The sequence below is a fragment of the Callithrix jacchus genome, chromosome 1 (assembly GCF_049354715.1).
Source record: "Callithrix jacchus isolate 240 chromosome 1, calJac240_pri, whole genome shotgun sequence".
NCBI classification, from domain to species: Eukaryota; Metazoa; Chordata; class Mammalia; order Primates; family Cebidae; genus Callithrix; species Callithrix jacchus.
Genome location: NC_133502.1, coordinates 170680672 through 170699178, shown reverse-complemented (window position 1 = coordinate 170699178; position 18507 = coordinate 170680672). Strand labels below are relative to the sequence as shown.

The following is an 18507-nucleotide window of genomic DNA, read 5'->3' as shown; positions in this document are numbered from 1 at the left end:
CCTGTGGATTGTAAGCAAGGCAGAAACAGGATTCTGTGTGCATGCTGGAAACTTCTCTGTGACTGCTGTGTGGAGGAGGGGTTGGCAGGAGTGACACTGGAAACAGGGAGACCCAGGAGGAGGTTGACAGTGAGGGAAGGACCAAGGGAGCCTGGCCTAGGAGGGCGACAGTGGAGATGGTGAGGAGGAGATGGATCCCAGAGACACTTGGGAAACAGAACCAACAGCATCTGATGATTGGCTGGATGTGGGGTTGAGGAGAGAGAGGAGTGCACGATTATGATTTTCAGGCTTCAGGGGCTGGGTGAGTGGTGGCACCATTCTCTGAAATAGAGGGTGTACCAGAGGAAACAGGGTGCCAGGGTTGGGACAGAGTGGCAAGTGAGTCATCCACTTTAAAGAACACACCTTCCCTGGTGCCCTGGCTCAGGCCCTGGACTGACTTCTAGGATGGGATAAACCAGACTCTGCTCCCTTCTGGAGGGGCTCCCAGTCTAGTGTTGGAGGCAGCTGCACCCAAATTGCCAGACTACAAAACTGGAAGGGAGAAGGGGAAGAGGTAGAATCAAGGAAGGCTTAAGGGGTAAGAAGACATTCGATTCAGGCTTTTTATTTTTATTTTTGTCTTTTTAACATTTAGTATTATTAATAGAATGTCACAGCTCCAGAACTTGCTGGGTACTTGGCAGAGTGCAAGCTCTGAACAAACAGTAGTGGTCATTGCTGTTGTCATCTAGTTCAGTGCAGTACAAGGAAAATGAGAACTCAGAGTTAAACAGTTTGCCCAGGGTCACAAAGCCAGTAAGTGCTTATCTGTCTGTTCTTCTAAGAAACTGCATTCTGTACACCTGGGGCTATAGCTTATATTCATCTCCGGAGTCAGGATGGCTAGGGTTTCTGTCATTGCAAGCCATGTGACCTTGTGCAAGTTACTTTGCCTCTCTGGTCCCCATTTTCCTCACCTGCAAAATGAGGATAAATTGAGATAATCACGGTAAAACAATTAGATTCCTGCTGGGCAAGTGGTAAGTGCTCAACAATTTGCCTATTACTATTATTATGGGTTTTCTAACTTGTGATGTATTTTTAACAAATTAATAAGTAAATAGAAGTGACCATTGTAGAAAATTTGGGAAATTCAGAAAAACACCAAGAAGAAAATAAAAATCACCCACCAGTTCACCTCCTAGCTGGGACTAGGTATAGAGGGTTGGTGCATCCGAGCCTGGGAGCTGGCGGCCAGTGTGGGTGGAAGGGGAAAGGTTGGCCTGTCTGAGTCTCGCCACCCCGTGCCTGTCCTCTCCACCTGCAGCCGATTCGGGACCAAGTGTGCCCGCTGTGGCCGACAGATCTACGCCAGCGACTGGGTGCGGAGAGCTCGCGGCAACGCCTACCACCTGGCCTGCTTCGCCTGCTTCTCCTGTAAGCGCCAGCTGTCGACTGGTGAGGAGTTTGGCCTGGTGGAGGAGAAGGTGCTCTGCCGAATCCACTACGACACAATGATCGAGAACCTCAAGAGGGCCGCCGAGAACGGTACCCAACCTGCTCTGCCTGGCACCTCTGCCCCCAGCCCTTTCCCGCCCCACCCCACCCCACCCCAGCACCCCAGGAACCACTCACACTCCTCTACCGACTGGGCCTTCCCAGTACCGCCCCGCAGGCAGCATGGGGGTGGAGCAGCGCACAGATCTTGCACTTCCAGGATCTTTTGCTTAGGAATCAGAAGGAGGCAGAAACATACTTTGCAACAACGTTTCCTTATCCGTAAAATGGCCTTAAGGATAGGATACCTTCCCAAAGATAGATGAGCTGATGTGTTGTAAAGCCAGGCGGCACTCAGTGAATCCTAGAGATGGTTTTCATAAGGGGGCCCGCCGACTCCACCTTTGGACAGCTCTCATTGGTCTGGGGACTTATCCCCCCCAGTTGCCAGGGACGAGGCTTGGGCCAGTGCTGGAGAGATGGCTTGGCCCCCTTCTCCCAATTCCTATTCTAGCAGCTCCAAGCCAGAGGTTTGAGGAGAAGGGTTTCATCCTGGACCAGGGTATCTAACTACAAGAGGAAAGGACCAGGTTCCTGAGTCTGGAGATCAGGCTGTCACATACTGGGTTGATATATACCTTTTCTCTCTGGGCCTCAGTCCACACACCTGTGCAAAGACAGATACTGGACTAGAATGATTCCTAAATCTCTTCTGGCTCTGACACTGTTATTCCCCAGATTGCCCAGGAACAAGATCCAGGTCTCCCTGGCCTGGGGACTGAGTTACAGGCCAGATTGAGCTGGGGAAGGGCAGTGCTTGCTTGGCTGTGGGCAGAGGCAGGGACCCTTTCTTTAATTCCCGTTAGGGTCTGTGAAAGTTGCTTGCTAACTTCCCCGTAACATGGATTATTTTATGTAATCTTTACGACAGCCCTAGGAAGTAGGTGGGACATCCCCATTTTACAGGAGAAGAAACAGGATTTGCCAAAAGTTACATACTAGGAGATTTACCTGACTCCAAAGGCCAGGCTCTTAACACCATCCCATAGCACCTTGGCCCTAAACTCTAGGGCACCCTAATCAGATCTCATAAAGCCAAGGAGGCTTCTGGGATGTAGCTGTCTCTGTTTTTGTTTCCCATTTAAAAAACCAACACACCAATGCTTGCCCTGCCTGCTTCCTAGGGGACATTAATAACACAGAGTGTCTACCCAATCCCCAGTTCCTCTGGGGAGGAGTATGAACCACCCTGCCTCAACTTCTAGGTCCCAGCCTGGGAAATAGTCAGGGACCACCAGAGTGTTCCTGGCCATGGCCACACCAGGGCCATCATTTTCTCCTGCCAGGATCAGGACTAAGTGGGTCTAAGTGAATTTGGGTTTCACTTGCTGCCCACTTATCTGGAGTGGTGGGCAATGAAATTATTTGCAGTGGTCAGCAAGTCAGCAGTGGAGCTGGGATGGAAGCCCAGGATTTAGAGCTTTCCCACACTGTGGTCCATCAGTGACCACAGACTCCTTCCACACATGGTCCAATCAGGGCCACCTGTAGTCACAGCCTTGCCAGTTTCATCCTAGCTCTCACAGCCACACCTGTCCACAGATTCTTACCATGCTGATGAACTCAAAGGCTGGGGCCTCTGATCTCTTACTGATCAGCCCTAAGTGTTGGCTCCTGTTTCACTTTTTAAACATAACACACAAACACACACACTTTCATTGTAGAAAAATAAGATGGTAAGCAATAAGAAGAAAATAACAGTCGCTCCAAATGTTGCCTGCCTTCATATTTTAATGTGTATCTTTTCAGATTTTTTCCATGTATGTTATGGTGTTTGCTTTTTTCCTTCAACATAATTTTTTCCTAATTAAAAAATTACAATAAATTGTGAACAGTGGTTATTTCTGAGTGCTGGAATTACTGGTGATTTTTATTTTCTTCTTTGTGCTTATGGAAATTTTCTGAGATTTTCAGGATATTCAGAACAATTAGGTATTAAAAATAAAATGGGAATATAGTTAGTGTTTTAGTATGATTGTAAAAGTAATATGAGTAGAAAGAGAATATCTAACATATACTCTGGTTAACAAAATTAAACCTTAGAGAAGCAACATATGATTGTTTAAAAAAACCTCAAAAGTTACAGGAATACTGAAAGTAAAAACTTTCCATAATCACATTCCTGGGAAGAAAACCACTGCCAACACCTTGTTGTATATTCTTACAAACTTTTTTCTTCCGCTTATTTTTATGGAATTAGGATCATAGTTCCATTACTTCCTTGCTCCTCTAGCCTTTGGTTTCCCCCAGTTTCGCCAGGAGGGAGCCATGGGACATTAGGGTCAGCTAGCTTTTAGATTCTAGTCGAAAGGTCCAGGGCAGGGGCTTTCTTTCTCTCTGAGTCTCAGTTTCCTCCCATGTAAAATGGGGTAACTCCACCTCTCATCAGGGCTGTAAGACGTGGTCCTGTCGTGTAAAAAGTGTTCAGTACTGAAAGGACTCTCAGAAACCCCTTCCCCAAAGACTAAGCTCAGGGACTAGGACCTGGGATCCCCGCTCCCAGCCAACTCCCGCTCCTGACCCTTCCAGGGACAAGCTCCCCCCACCCCCGTCCTTTCCAGGCTGCCACTAGAAGAGATGGGACGCGTGGTCAGCCGCTTATATCGCCCCCAGGGAACGGCCTCACGTTGGAGGGGGCAGTGCCCTCGGAACAGGACAGTCAGCCCAAGCCGGCCAAGCGCGCGCGGACGTCCTTCACCGCTGAACAGCTGCAGGTACCGCTGCAGGCCGCCGGCGGCCGGGGCGTGGGCGGGGCCGATAAGGTCTCTTGGCTCCGCCCCTCTGCCCGGACCCTGGTGGCGGGGCGGGGCCCCGCTGCCTGGGGCGTGGCCTGCGGGCTGGCGCCTCTGATTGGGCCGGGGTCTCGGAGTCTCCGCGTGCTGGTGCCTCACCGCCCTCCCCGCCCCGCAGGTTATGCAGGCGCAGTTCGCGCAGGACAACAACCCCGACGCTCAGACGCTGCAGAAGCTGGCGGACATGACGGGCCTCAGCCGGAGAGTCATCCAGGTGGGACAGGGGTGGGTGGGGCCTGGGGACCGCGGACACGCCCTGGAGCTCGTAGCTGGGCTCGGCGCGGAGGTCGTGGGTGCACGTGGCCACCCTTCTCCAGGAGGCGACGAGGCTGTCCTGCTTGGGGTCCCCGGCGGCGCGTCCGACTCTTTTCCGCGAGGCTGAGGCTGCCGAGGCTGTCGTTCCAGGTGTGGTTTCAAAACTGCCGGGCGCGTCATAAAAAGCACACGCCGCAGCACCCAGTGCCGCCCTCGGGGGCGCCCCCGTCCCGCCTTCCCTCCGCCCTGTCCGACGACATCCACTACACCCCGTTCAGCAGCCCCGAGCGGGCGCGCATGGTTACCCTGCACGGCTACATCGAGAGTAAGTGACCGCAGCCCTGGGAGCCGCTGGGCCTGCAGGGAGGGAGTGCGGAGGAGCGCGCGTGAGCGGCTGAGGCTTGGGGTGGGGGACCTTGGAGAGCCTCGTGGGTGAAGACGTGGGATCCGAAGTCATTTGGATCTAAGAGTGCCTCAGTGGGGCGGGGCCCTTCTCGTAGAGACAAACGATTCAGCCGTTCAAAAAATGCTTTCAAGGCACCCAGTCTGTGCCAGTGCCTGGAGACTGGGGAGAGAACAGGATGGACAAGGTACCTACCCTGTGGAGCCTGCATTCCGGTGGGCATGGAAAAATAACCAGACAGATAAGTGTGTCATAAGGGAGGGAGCAGGCATGTCTGTGGCAGGGAGCATTGTGGCGGAGATGCAGGTGTAAGTGGGTCATGGTGAAATGACTTGTGAGCAGGAACCTGAAGGAGTGAGAGGAGACCCGGGGATTTCTGTAGGATAATTGTTCAGTGCATCTGCTGCTGAGCAGGTGCTTATCACAGATTGTCTTTCTCTTTGAAGTTGTTCCCATCAATTGTTTCCTCAAAGCTGGGCATAACAAAAAAAAAAAAATAGAGAGGACCATGATGCACATACACACACATGCAAATCCTTCCTTCTCTGGCTCCATATAAAAGGGGAAAAGAAGGGAAATCAGAGAGAGAACTGCTGCTTACTGACTGTATTCTACTCTACTGATTGCGTCTCTAAACATCAGAGGCCACCATCTCCTCGAATAGATGAGGAAACCAAGGGCCCACTGTGAGTTAGTGGGAGTGGTATGCCTTAATGATAGAGCGTGGGCTTTGGTGTCGGATGGCCAGGCTTCACATCCCAGTCCTGCCATTTACTAGCTGTGCGACAGTGGGCAAGTTTCTTAGCTTTCCTGAATACTCATTCCCTCATCTGTAAAAATGAGGACAACAAGAGTATCTCAAAGCAGTGTTCTGAGCATCAAATGAGACAACTGATTTAAAGTCTTCAGCATTTAGCAAGTGCCACATAAGTATTGGCTGCTGTTGTGATGGTGGGAGTGGTTTGGGTTGGCAAAACTAGGAGGACAGAGCCCTGTCTCTGCACCAGGCTGCCAGTTGGAAACCATGTCTCTTTAGATTGTTGCATTTCTGAACTATCTGCTCAGTAGGAGTGACATTTTCTCCCTTTCTTTTTCTAAACAAAAACTTATATTCAGGCTGCACGGAACCTGTTAAAGATGCCAAGGATCAGGGGCTCTATAGGTACCAGGGGTCTGAGCTACCTGCTAATACTTGGTATAGGGTCAATAAGAAATCTAGATGACCTCTTTGGACTTGGGGTCATGACCTCCAGAGTCCCTTCCAGGACTCTGGCCACACACTCTGTTCACCAAACTTAGATGTGTCTTTGATGCTTAGAGAAGAGGCTGAGGTGGTGGAACTCAGCTTGGGGAAGAAGAGGTTGGGGGTGTCTGCACCTGTATCTCTTGCTGCGTGACTGACTGATAGTCACCACAGTAGTTTGCTCTACAGTGAACTAAAATCATGGAGTTGTGAATTTTCAGAAGCCTTGAGCTGAGAAGCTAATGAATGTGTTAGAACCAGACCCCAGAAAAACGAACTTTTGCTCTGCAGTGAACTAAAGTCACAGAATACTGAGTTTCCTGGAGGCTTAGAGCTTGGAATCTGATAAAAGCTTTGGAACAAGACCCTAGAAAAATGCAGATGTACTACCTTTTCCAGGTAATCTGAAGTTGCATATGGACTCCTTGAACACCCCAGGTGAAGAACTCCCAATTTAATATAACTCTTTTATTCTACAAATGGGAGAACTGTGGCTCAGAAGGGAACAGTGACTTGTCCCAGTTTATATATCAGGTATAAGTCTCTCTATAGTGGTTTTTCCCAGTGACCAAAGAGAATGAAGTCTAAAGAAGAGACAAACACTGGGCACAGTGGCTCACATCTGTAATCCCAGTACTTTGGGAGGCCGAGGCGAATGGATCACCTGAGGTCAGGAGTTTGAGACCAGCCTGGCCAACGTGAAACTCTGTCCCTACTAAAAATACAAAAATTGGCTGGGCATGGTGGCACATGCCTTTAATTCCAGCTATTCAGGAGGCAGAGACAGAAGAATTGCTTGAACCCAAGAGGCAGAGGTTGCAATGAGCCAAGATTGTGCCATTGCATTCCAGCTTGAGCAACAGAGCAAGACTCCATCTCAAAAATAAAAATAAAAAATAAAGAAAGAAGAGACAAGCAATGGACTTCTCCACTGTAGTGGTAAACAGGCTGAAGCATGAGAAATTTGGATCCTACGCAAAGGTGGACCTTCCCCAACAGTTTAAGATATTGGAATATGGTATGGAAATTCATTCATCAAATACTTAAGAGTACCTACTAAATGCCATGTCTCACTCTAGGTGCTGGAAATCCACAAAGATTAGAATCTAAAAAACAGACAAAAAAGTATTGCCCTCATGGAGCTTGCATTCTAGTTGGCAAAGACAGATCTTATCAAATAAATAATAAAAATATGCCGTAAGTCGGGCTGGGCATGGTGGCTCATGCCTGTAATCCCAGCACTTTAGAAGGTGGGAGGCTGAGGTGGGCAGATAACTTGAGGTCAGGAGTTTGAGACCAGCCTGGCCAATATGGTGAACTCCTCTCAATACCAAAAAATACAAAAATTAACTGGGCTTGATGGTGCATGCCTGTAGTCCAAGCTACTTGGGGGGCTGAGGTGTGAGAAATCACTTGAGCCTGGGAGGCAGAGGTTGTAGTGAGCTGAGATGACGCCACTCCCCTCCAGCCTGGGTAACAGAGTAAGACCCTGCCTCAAAAAAAAAATGCAGTTAAGTCAGATGGTAAGTGCTAAGAAAATAAAACGAAGCTGGGAGGAAGACAGGGAGGGTAGGGAGTAGGTGTTGGTGTTGATTGCAATTGTAGAGAGTGGTGACATACGAGTACAGAGTCCTCTAGGAGGCATGGGTAAAGTTGTGGTGATACCTAAGAGATATGAACTTACTGAGGGAGAGTCTGAATAGATGGGTACAGCCTGGCTTGCAGGGTCTGAGTAGATGGGGTACAGCCTGGCTTGCAGGGTCTGAATAGATGGGGTACAGCCTGGCTTGCAGGATCTGAATAGATGGGGTACAGCCTGGCTTGCAGGGTCTGAATAGATGGGGTACAGCCTGGCTTGCAGGGTCTGAATAGATGGGGTACAGCCTGGCTTGCAGGATCTGAATAGATGTGGTACAGCCTGGCTTGCAGGATCTGAATAGATGGGGTACAGCCTGGCTTGCAGGATCTGAATAGATGGGGTACAGCCTGGCTTGCAGGGTCTGAATAGATGGGGTACAGCCTGGCTTGCAGGGTCTGAATAGATGTGGTACAGCCTGGCTTGCAGGGTCTGAATAGATGGGGTACAGCCTGGCTTGCAGGATCTGAATAGATGGGGTACAGCCTGGCTTGCAGGGTCTGAATAGATGGGGTACAGCCTGGCTTGCAGGATCTGAATAGATGTGTACAGCCTGGCTTGCAGGGTCTGAATAGATGGGGTACAGCCTGGCTTGCATGTGCATGAATATGAAAGCACGTATTTATTTAGGAGTGTTTATCAGGGAGCTAGATGATTATACCTTACTGTCACATAGCTCTTTATAGACTATAAAGAGTATCACAACCAACCCTACTGAAATCTTGCCCAGGGCTACCCAGGAGGTAAGTGGCAGAGATTAAACTAGTTTCAGAGCTCCAGTTTGCAGAGCACAGGGCAGGTGGGATCCTGTGTACAGCCTGGGGGATGAGCTCCAAGGCATCCTCTCGTCCACAGGTCAGGTACAGTGCGGGCAGGTGCACTGCCGGCTGCCTTACACCGCACCCCCTGTCCACCTCAAAGCTGATATGGATGGGCCGCTCTCCAACCGGGGTGAGAAGGTAAATGGAACCAGGCTGGGTCTGGTGGGTCAGAGCTACCCTGCCAGGGATGGGTTCCTGGCAGCAGCCTGTTAATGATTTGGTACTATGCTGCCCTGTGGCAGATCCTCTCTGTCCGACCTGCTTAGACCCCCACTGCACCCCCACAGCTGTCGCTGGAGCAGCTGCTGGCATGTTCTGTGTGCATGGCCACTCCAAAGGCCTCCTTGCAGCTCCTCACTGGCAGTTTGCCCTTCTCTGTCTCAGATTTGTGAATTTCCCTTACCCAAGCTTTGAGATTCCAGGGAGGGCTTATATCACTCATCACTTCAATCTCCATCATCTCACTGGTTCCTCCTTTTCATTCTTGTCTGTTGGGAGTGAATACCCTGAGCTGGTGGGTCCTAGGGACAACTGGCAGGGCCTCCTCTGTGGAGCCGGGATTCTGGCTGGCTCAGGCTTTAGGACTGTACTTCTAGAAGGGTGCTTGGATGTCCCTATTCCAGGGTTTCAAGGTATTGTTTCTGAAGCACTGCAGCCCTTTGTTTAAACTTGTCCATAGTACAGATGAAGGTGGATTGAGCTGCTCTGTGAAACCACGGAGAGAGGAAGAGCCTCACCTCCCTCCCAGCTCCAAGGTACCTCACAGTTAGCCTTGAAAGCCATTGCTCTCAGCCAACCCTTCATTTGAGACATGGGGACATTGAGGCCCAGATGGCTCAAGGTCAGAGACTGGGTGAGAACCTTGCACTTTTTTTCATTCACTTACTTATTTATTTGGAGACATTGCCTATGTCCTGACTGTGCCCAGCATCCCTGAGTCTGCTGCCAGGGATTGGGGATGAGGAGTGGGGATGAGTAAAGTGTGGTCCCTGCCCTTGAGGAGGCCACAGTCTGGAGCGGGAGGCAGATCCCAACAGTTACAATACAGTATGACAGGGGAAGCCATGGGAGCTGGGGAGGCGGGAGGGGCAAAGAGAGAGGCAGGGAAGACTTCCCAGAGAAGGCAACCTCTAAGGCCAGGCTCAGGCTGAGTTATCAGGGAAGGCCTGAAACACCAAAGCTCTCAGGGAACCTTGAGCCATTCAGCACTGTCGCACGCAGGTCTGGGAGGAAGAGAGGAGGGAAGCGAGGGCCTTGGGGCTGCCAGGTGGAGGAGTCTGTATTTTTTTTTTTTGAGACGGAGTCTCTATCGCCTAGGCTGGAGTGCAGTGGCACGATCCCGGCTCACTGCAGCCTCTGCCTCCTGGGTTCAGGTGATTCTCCTGCCTCAGCCTTCCAAGTAGCTGGGGCTACAGGCACCTGCCACCATACCTGGCTAATTTTTGTATTGGTAGTAGAGACGGGGTTTCACCATATTGGCTAGGCTGGTCTCGAACTCCTGACCTTGTGATCCATCTGCCTCGGCTTCCCAAAGTGCTGGGATTACAAGGGTGAGCCACTGCACCTGGCCAGAGTCTGTATTTTATCCTGCAGCAGTGTGGGGACCTGGAAGGCCTGTTGCAGAAACATCACTGTAGCAGTCTTCAGAGACTGCTGGGTTGGAGGACACCCAGTTGGAGGCAGGGAACTCTGGAGGTCAGTGAGTGTGGCAATCCTGAGGGAGAGGGTCAGAGCATTAGGGCTGGAGTCAGGGCCTTCCAGTCCAGTGGATCCTGGTTTTGGGGTGCTTGAAATCACATGGGCAGCTTGTAAAGATACAGAGATTCCTAAGCCTCACTCTCAGAATCTGATGGAGTGGGAGGTAGGGATCTATGTGTGTAATACTCAGCCTGTGCAATTCTGCTCCTCTAGGACAGTACTTCTGGCTCAGCCTCCTGATTGAGCTCAGTATACCTAGTATGTGCTGAGCTCTCTGTGTCAGGTGCCACAGGGGAATGTGTATGGTGTGGAGGTACAGACAGCCCTGGACAGATACATTTATAAGTAAATGGCAGTGCCTAACACAAAATCCTGTAGAATCTATAGTGAGTGAATACACCACAGGAACATCATTGCTGCTGAGACTGTCACATTCATAGGAAGAGCTGCTGTTTGCTGAGCTCCTTCTGTTCAAGGCCGCTGCTTGTCACATGGTATCTGGTCGATACCTCCCAGCCACTTTGTGGACATAGAGATGTCCTCCTCATTGTAAAGAGATGAACAGATTTAGGGAGGTGACATGACATGTCCAGGGATGCAGTGAGTCTGTTGGACTCTGAAGTCTGCGTGGTTCAGGCATCACTTCCTTTTGTGCAGCGCTTTATTGTTTACACAGCCCTCTCTTCGACCTCATTCTTCATAGTCTCCCGGGGAGGCTGTTTGTTTTGACCTCCATTTCATACTTGCAGAAACTGAGGCTCAGGCAGAGCAGTGCTCATCCAGAATCACAATATGAGCATGAGCAGAACTGGCCTGGATTCTAGGGCCACCTGCCCCAGAGCTGTCCCTTCCTGTAGGAGGGCATTCGTCCTATTAGACCTGGCTCTGGGACTGCGGACATGAGCTGACATGATCCCTGTCCTCCAGGAGCTTGTGGCTTAGCACAGGATGTGGGCAGCTACATTGCAGGGGAATGGGCAGCTGGCATAGGTGAGAAACATGGCCTTAGAGGACCCAGAAGAGGTGGCAGTGAGCTCTAGGGGAGAGACAGGGGACGAGAAGAAGGGCATTCCACATCAACAGAACAGCATGTGCAAAGCCCCAGAGTAGTGGAGGAGCGTGGGCTGGAGGGGACTCCGGGGGTTGTTCAGTGTGGCTGAGGTCCAGGGAAGTGGGGAGAGCTCACAGGGGCCACAGATCAAAGGATCATCGAGAGAGGGTCCTGGACATTATATGGAGGGCAAGGAGTGGGCCCTGGAAATTCAGAGGGCTGGACTCCGTGCTTGGAGAGGAGCCTCCGCCTCCCAGTTGCTCACCTGAGCTTGTGGTTCTGTGTGGTTCACCCTGACGGATGAGCCATGCTGGGGCTGTCAGTTTTGGCTATAGGCAGTTTCTAGCCCCTGGGTTTGGCTGCTGAACCAGAGTTTTCCCTTGCTGGGCTGTGTCCCCAACTTTGCATCCAGAAAGTCCACATTAAAGTGTTTCTTCCTCCTTCATGACCTGTCCTCTCACTGTCAGGATTTTCTGCCAGCTCCTAGGGACTTTTCTTGTCCACAGCTCATCAAATTCCTGGGGTCTGGTGGGCGGCAGTGTGTGGGATGTGTGTGGCCAGCACAGGATTGCCTGGGCTTTCTTCCAAGTCCTCCAGGCCTGAGCCTGCCTAGCTGTGAGGAGTCTCAGTGTCCCCTTGGGGCTGGCCCCTGAACTCACTCATCTAGACCAGCACTGGCCTGGCCAGGAGAACAGTGCTCTGAGCACTCAGGCGAGTATCCCCTGCCTCCACTACATCATCATTTGGCCACACATGCCTGGGGGTTTCCAGAGCCACATTTCTTCCTGGTTGTGTCCCCTGATCCCACAAATCCAACACTTGGAAAGTTCTTAAAAACTGGGGCCAAGCTGTCATTGATCAGTGGGGGAGACTGAGGCCCATGAAGGGGAAGGGTCTTACCAGGGTTTTTTTTGTTTTGTTTTGTTTTTTCCTTGAGACGGAGTTTCGCTCTTGTTAACCAGCTGGAGTGCAATGGCGCGATCTCAGCTCACCACAACCTCTGCCTCCTGGATTCAGGCAATTCTCCTGCCTCAGCCTCCTGAGTAGCTGGGATTACAGGCATGCACCACCATGCCTGGCTAATTTTTTGTATTTTTGGTAGAGACAGGGTTTCACCATGTTGACCAGGATGGTCTCAATCTCTTGACCTTGTGATCCATCTGCCTCACTACAGGCTTGAGCCACCATGCCCGGCTATCAGGGTTTTTGAGAAAGGTTCTCTTAATAAGGGCTAAGAGCCAGTCATTCTGGAGGCCAAAGTGGAGCAGTGGCCAGGGTGCAGAAGGAATGCCCATGCTGGCCACTCTGGAGTTAGGCCAGCTCGGAATCCCAGCTCTGCCACCTCCTTCCTGGGAGATTTGGGAATGCAATTAGCTTCTCGGAGCTGCAGTTTTTACATCTGCAAAATGGGGATAATAATAGTTACCACCCTCTAGGGTTACTGCAGAGAGTAAGTGCATAATGTGTGTAAAGAGCCAGCACAGTGCCTGGTAGCACAGAAAATGCCCCCTAAGTGTTAGTTATCATGATCGCTATTATGGAGATCATCATCATTGCTTTTTTTCCATCACCTCCTTATGATAACCAATTCTGGGAAAGTAACATTCCTGATCAGAAAAGGGAACAGCCATATGGTCATGCCTACCAGATGCCCCTGGACCAACCCCCTCCTCACACTTTACTGTGAAATGACATATCGCCATTGACCAGCCAGCCAGTGATCCTTGATCTGAACTTCAGGGAACTGGTTGTGTCATCAGCAGTGAGATGTCAACCAAGTGCTAGAGGCGGGAGTGGGAAGGGGAGAGGGACAGACAGTCCTGATCTCTCACTGTGTATCAGGTGCCCAGCGTGTCTGAACCACGCACCTCTAGGCTTCGTGCATGTGAAGATTAAATGCATGTGAAGTGCTTAGCCCATGGTCCGGTGGGTAATAAGCAATCAGCCACTATGGTCATGGTGAACTTAGAGAGGTAGAGGCAATGTGCCATGGTAAGGAGAGTGCTGTGAGCCAGGCCTGGCCTCCAGTGCCAGGTCCTCTTCCTCGCCCTGTGCTCATGGGCTCACTCACTTCCACCTCTTTGAGCCTGAGTGCCCTTGTTGTAAAATAGAATGGTGGAACTCCCTCACGGGCGGGGCTGTGGTGTGGCTTCAGTGAAATAAGGCACAAAAGGTGCAAGGTGAAATGCCTGGTAGGATTTTGCTGCTGCTGTTGTAGCTCCTTGAATCTTTCTGATTCTCAGAGGGAGATTTTTGTCATCCCGTTTTACAGAGAGGAAACAGGCTCAGAGAGGTAAAGTGAGGTGCCCAAAGTCCCACAGCATGTTGGTTGACAGAACCAAGACTTAAACTCAGATCTGGGCCCTGAGCCCACCCTTCTTCTCTGTGCCTTTGATGTTCTCTGGGGAGGATAGGGTGGGGCAGGCCCCCAGCTCAGCCACCTCCCATGCCCTCCTCTTGCAGGTCATCCTTTTTCAGTACTAACGTTGCCGGCACTTCCGCATCTGCCTGTGGGCGCCCCACAGCTGCCTCTCAGCCGCTGAGGTCCAGTGTCCAAGCCGCAGCCAGGAATCCACCCACCTCCGCATCCACCCCCGTCCGCTATCCTGCCCACCACCAGGTCAGTTCCCGAGGCCTGGCCTTTCCCTCTCCTGCTGAGAACCAGAACCCACCAGGAGCACCACAGAGTCCTCCTCTTGGAAGGCAGAACTTCCCGAAGTCTGGAATCAGGGTGGAAACAGCCTGTTTTTCCCATTTAAACAAGAGTCCTCTTCAACTTCAGCTGATTACAATAGCAAAAGGCGGAATTGAATAGTGCGACACCAACGGCCTTCTAATTTACAGGTTTTCTTCCCCCACATTGGCCTTTATTTACTGCTTCCTTGGAACCATCTCTGAATTCTGAATAGCTGACAACCCCCAATGTTATCCACTCTGTTGCTTTTGTCTGGAAAACTCTACAGTGTTTGTGGGATGTCCCCAAAGGAAAGCTATGTTCTAATTTTATCATTTCCATCTGTCTGGTTATGTCAAGTTAATTCAGAAAGAGAAGAGACAGTGACCAACCCTGAGAGGCCCAACAGGGCAGAGATGGAGGCCTACCCAGACTAGGAGGCAGGGGGGCATAGACAGGGAATGGGGGGGAACAAAGACCCCCATTGGTTTGGAAATCAAGGAGAGGGTGGTGGCATATTGGACCAGAAGAGGCACTAGCCATTTTAAGGAGAGGAAAGAGACAATTCTGGGGTCAGGGAGAGACCTTACCACCATCTAATTATCCAGCATATATGCAGGAAACATAGCAGAGATGTGTTTGATCTGTGCCATGACTCTTCTGAATGTTTGGACAGGTTAGAGTTGGGGACCCCTGTTGTCTACTTGTTGACCTCTCATAGGGGTACTTGGGTCAGGTCTTCCTGATGGATGGGGATCCCTCATGGGGGAAAGGGAACAGAGCCCAGTGAAATGGCAGTCAGAATGTTAACCCTGGGTTCATCTCTAAGTAGAGAGAGGGTGCCCATTGCCTAGGTGAGGGTGCCAAGCTCAGGATTCCAATTGGCACCTCTATGCTTCCCCGCCAATACTTCCTGGAGCCAGCCCCACCCACCCTTGAGAACAGAGGCCACACACAGCTGCATAACATCCATCCTGCTACAACTCTTCCACCCCAAACAGAAGGGCTTGGGTGACACACGATCATGATTTGTGTTTTCAGTGGATGCCCATTTGTCCCAAGCTTATCCTGTAATTGTAGAACTACTTGGTGTCCTGATGCATTTTCCACTAGAGGTTGCTAGTCAGTATGTTTTAGCCCAAGTCCGCCTTCCTGCTGTGCTTAACCTGTTATGTTGCTTTTAGAAGGAGACTCCAGGACAGGGAAAGCAAGTTCGTGGTACATATGCAGCCATTGTCTCTGTTTTTACCCATGGCAGACATCGCTAATCAATGGCAGCTCTATCTCACTGAGTCTGGATAAGGTTTCAGAGTTCAAATGCTTGAAGTTGGCACTTAAAATGAAAGCCTATATGTCATTCTTGCTCTGGGATCTATAGGCGGGCTAGGCACAGGTGCAGCCCAAGAACAAAACCTGCTTCCTCTCCCTTCCAAAGATGGTGACAGCTGTCTGAGAGCAAAGAGAAGGCACCACTCAGAATGTGGTGAGTACAGCTCAGCTCAGCACTCATCCAGTGGTAACTTGTGCCCAGCCCTGTGCTAGGCACTGACATTAACAGGAGCAACCAGAGCCCAATCCCTGGTCTTGGGGAGCTCACATCTTTCCTTTGATTTCTGCTCCTTATCATCAAGGCCCCAGTGGCAACCATGTGGTAAGTGGACAGCCAAGCCCTGCCCAGGGTCACCCAACATCCACTCTGCCTTGAGCCTCTCCTCAGGGTCTATTCCTTGCGTGGATCGTGTGGCCGTAGCATGTTACAGTTCAAACATGTCTCCAGTAACCTGTTAAAAAGAGCAGCCTGGGAATGTATAGGCCATCAGACTATTTATTTAAATACAAAAAAAGGGGAACACACACACACACACGGAAAAAAAAATGTAAGCACTTTTTTTGTAAAACCAATGTCTGTTTTGTTACATACCTTTCATGTTGTGCTTTGTAAATGTCTTATTTGTGTAATAAAGTTAATGCAAGTAGAAGTGCTGGCACTGAAATCCACAACATGATGGGATTCCATTTCTTTCCCACTCTCTGGTGAAGGGCTTAGGTCCCTGGCTCCCAGAATATCTGGACTGCTGGACAGTGCAATCCTCCTTCCTGAAAAACTGGTACCATTTCCCAGTTAGTCAACGATGCATTGTAAAGACCTGATAATGAGTTTCTTCTCGAAGTACTCAGTCACACCTGCTTCTTATCTAAGCTTTGGGGGAAATCAGGCTGGTCAATGCCCTCCGTTCCAGTCTCTGAACACACACTCTTTGCTGGGCCCTGTGCTGGCTCTGCAGACTCGGAAAAGGCTCCCAGCCAGACCCTGCCTTGGAGGAGCTCTCTGTTTGGGAAATGCTGTGGGGGTCAAGGAGTTGGATATTAGAGCTGGATCCTATCAGACAAGGTCACAGACTAGGTGAGGGTGGGGCAGGGAGGGAGGTGCAGAGGAGCCTGTCTGGAAGATGGGGAAGAATTTAGTAAGGTGAAGTTAAGGGAATAAGGGATGGGCAGCAGGGCCCCAGCTTCCGCACCAGCCTGGGTGTTACAGTGGTTTTGTCACACTCCCGAAGCACCTCGTAACCTGAGGAGTGAGAGAGAACATCTTTCTGGTGGTTGTCAAATTTCTTTTCTTTTTTCTTTTTTTTTTTTTGAGACGGAGTTTCGCTCTTGTTACCCAGACTGGAGTGCAATGGCCCAATCTCAGCTCACTGCAACCTCCGCCTCCTGGGTTCAGGCAATTCTCCTGCCTCAGCCTCCTGAGTAGCTGGGATTACAGGCACGCACCACCATGCCCAGCTAATTTTTTGTATTTTTAGTAGAGACGGGGTTTCACCTTGTTGACCAGGATGGTCTCGATCTCTTGACCTCGTGATCCACCTGCCTCGGCCTCCCAAAGTGCTGGGATTACAGATGTGAGCCACCGCGCCTGGCCCTGTTGTCAAATTTCTTTCAGCAGTCTAATTGTTTGCTCCAGCCAAAGCTCCTGGTATGGAGGGCAGAGCTGCCCTGCAGAATGCACGGCTTCCCTGGCCTGCTGCAGCCCTGCACAGAAATGAGCTGCTGGGAAACCTCGGCTTGTGGTGCACATGATCACTGATGCGGGGCCCCGCTCTTTATTCTATTAGTTATGAAATATCCCATCCCTGACCCTCACTTATCTGCTCTTCCAATCCATTTTCAAATGTTTAGATATATGTGTATCTTTGAAAATATGAGTTTAGTTGTGTATTTCTTTACATGAACGCACCTTCCATTTTCAAAGTACAGTTTGGAAACTACCAGCAGAGCTCAACCCTATCTATCAAAGTAACTGGAGTCTTGGGGAGGGGCGATTCTCCCAAGTCTCCTCCCTGGCGCAGCTGAGAGTGAGCCCAGGCCTCCCCTCCCACTGGCTCCTGGCTCTGCCCCAGCATGATGCCTCTGGGTCCCTAGTTTGGGATCTAATTTCCTCTCCTGCCCTCCAAACCTGAGTCACTGTTCTGCCTCCACTGGGTAGCCCTGGTGTCCCAGGGGACAGAGCACAGGGGGTGACAGGATCTAGCAGCCACTAAGGAGGGACAGTTAGACAAAGATTCAGGATGCATATGGCCCATGTGTGGCCCTGGAACACGTTGCCGCTTCCTCTTCTGATTTTCAGCTGACAAATGTGACCTCCAGGGTGATGCTGAGGAATAGATTATATGCAACACTAACAAGTTGTTCTTTAAAGCAAACACATATTGAATACCTGCTATGCGCCAAGTCCTTTACTTGTATCATCTCATTTAACCACACAGCTACTGTATTGTTTTAAAGCATTATTATGATTATTTTTTGTATGATGCTAAAGCCACATTCTTTTTTTTTTTCTTTTTTTTGTGACAGAGTTTCACTCTGTCACCCAGGCTGTAGTACAATGGTGCAATCTCGGTCACTGCAACCTCCACCTCCCATGTTCAAGCAATTCTTGTGGCTCAGCCACCCAAGTAGCTGGGATTACAGGCACATTCTACCATACCTGGCTAATTTTTGTATTTTTAGTAGAGATAGGGGGTTTCACCGTGTTGGCCAGGCTGGTCTTGAACTCCTGGCCTCATGTGATCCTCCTGCCTCGACCTCCCAAAGTGCTGGGATTATAGGCATGAGCCACCACACCCGTCCTCCGAAGCCATATTCCTTCTATGGCATCATGCTGATTCTGGGCTTAGGATGTGAGGTTCAAATGGGGGAGCTGCCAGCAGGGAAAGGCAGACCTAACTAATCATTCTTGGGCCCAGCTTGTCCAACCCACCTTATTTTGTTGTTATTATTTTTCCATTCTGTTTTGTTTTAGGCTTTCAGCAGCCTGAAGCCATGGTTTTTAGTTTCTGTTTCTAGTGATAAGTGGAAACAAGGGATGAGGAAGCAGCTTCATTGGCCCAACCA

The 18507-nt window shown here is 50.4% G+C and overlaps 1 protein-coding gene and 1 long non-coding RNA gene across 14 annotated transcripts in view; one reads left to right on the top strand and one right to left on the bottom strand.

Annotated features, from left to right (window-relative positions):
* The window catches only part of LHX6 (LIM homeobox 6), a 43191-nt gene that overhangs the window by 10438 nt on the left and 14246 nt on the right, over window positions 1-18507 (top strand). For 6 of the 13 annotated variants that reach the window (XM_035256523.3, XM_035256513.3, XM_035256533.3 and 3 more), the window contains 6 exons: window positions 1313-1533; window positions 4156-4256; window positions 4453-4548; window positions 4740-4914; window positions 8727-8830; window positions 13905-16109. In XM_035256523.3, coding sequence (XP_035112414.2) covers window positions 1313-1533; window positions 4156-4256; window positions 4453-4548; window positions 4740-4914; window positions 8727-8830; window positions 13905-13925 — 718 coding nt within the window. In that variant the 3' untranslated portion in view covers window positions 13926-16109. Of the gene's footprint in view, window positions 1-1312; window positions 1534-4155; window positions 4257-4452; window positions 4549-4651; window positions 4915-8726; window positions 8831-13904; window positions 16110-18507 lie in introns of those variants that run through there. The other 7 variants (XM_035256516.3, XM_035256539.3, XM_078375595.1 and 4 more) reach the window with 5 other exon arrangements.
* On the bottom strand, window positions 163-4274 carry LOC118144238 (uncharacterized). Its single transcript, XR_004728837.3, has 3 exons — window positions 1621-4274; window positions 1176-1457; window positions 163-962 (listed from the first exon to the last, which is right to left on the bottom strand). It is a non-coding gene; the product is annotated as an uncharacterized LOC118144238 (long non-coding RNA).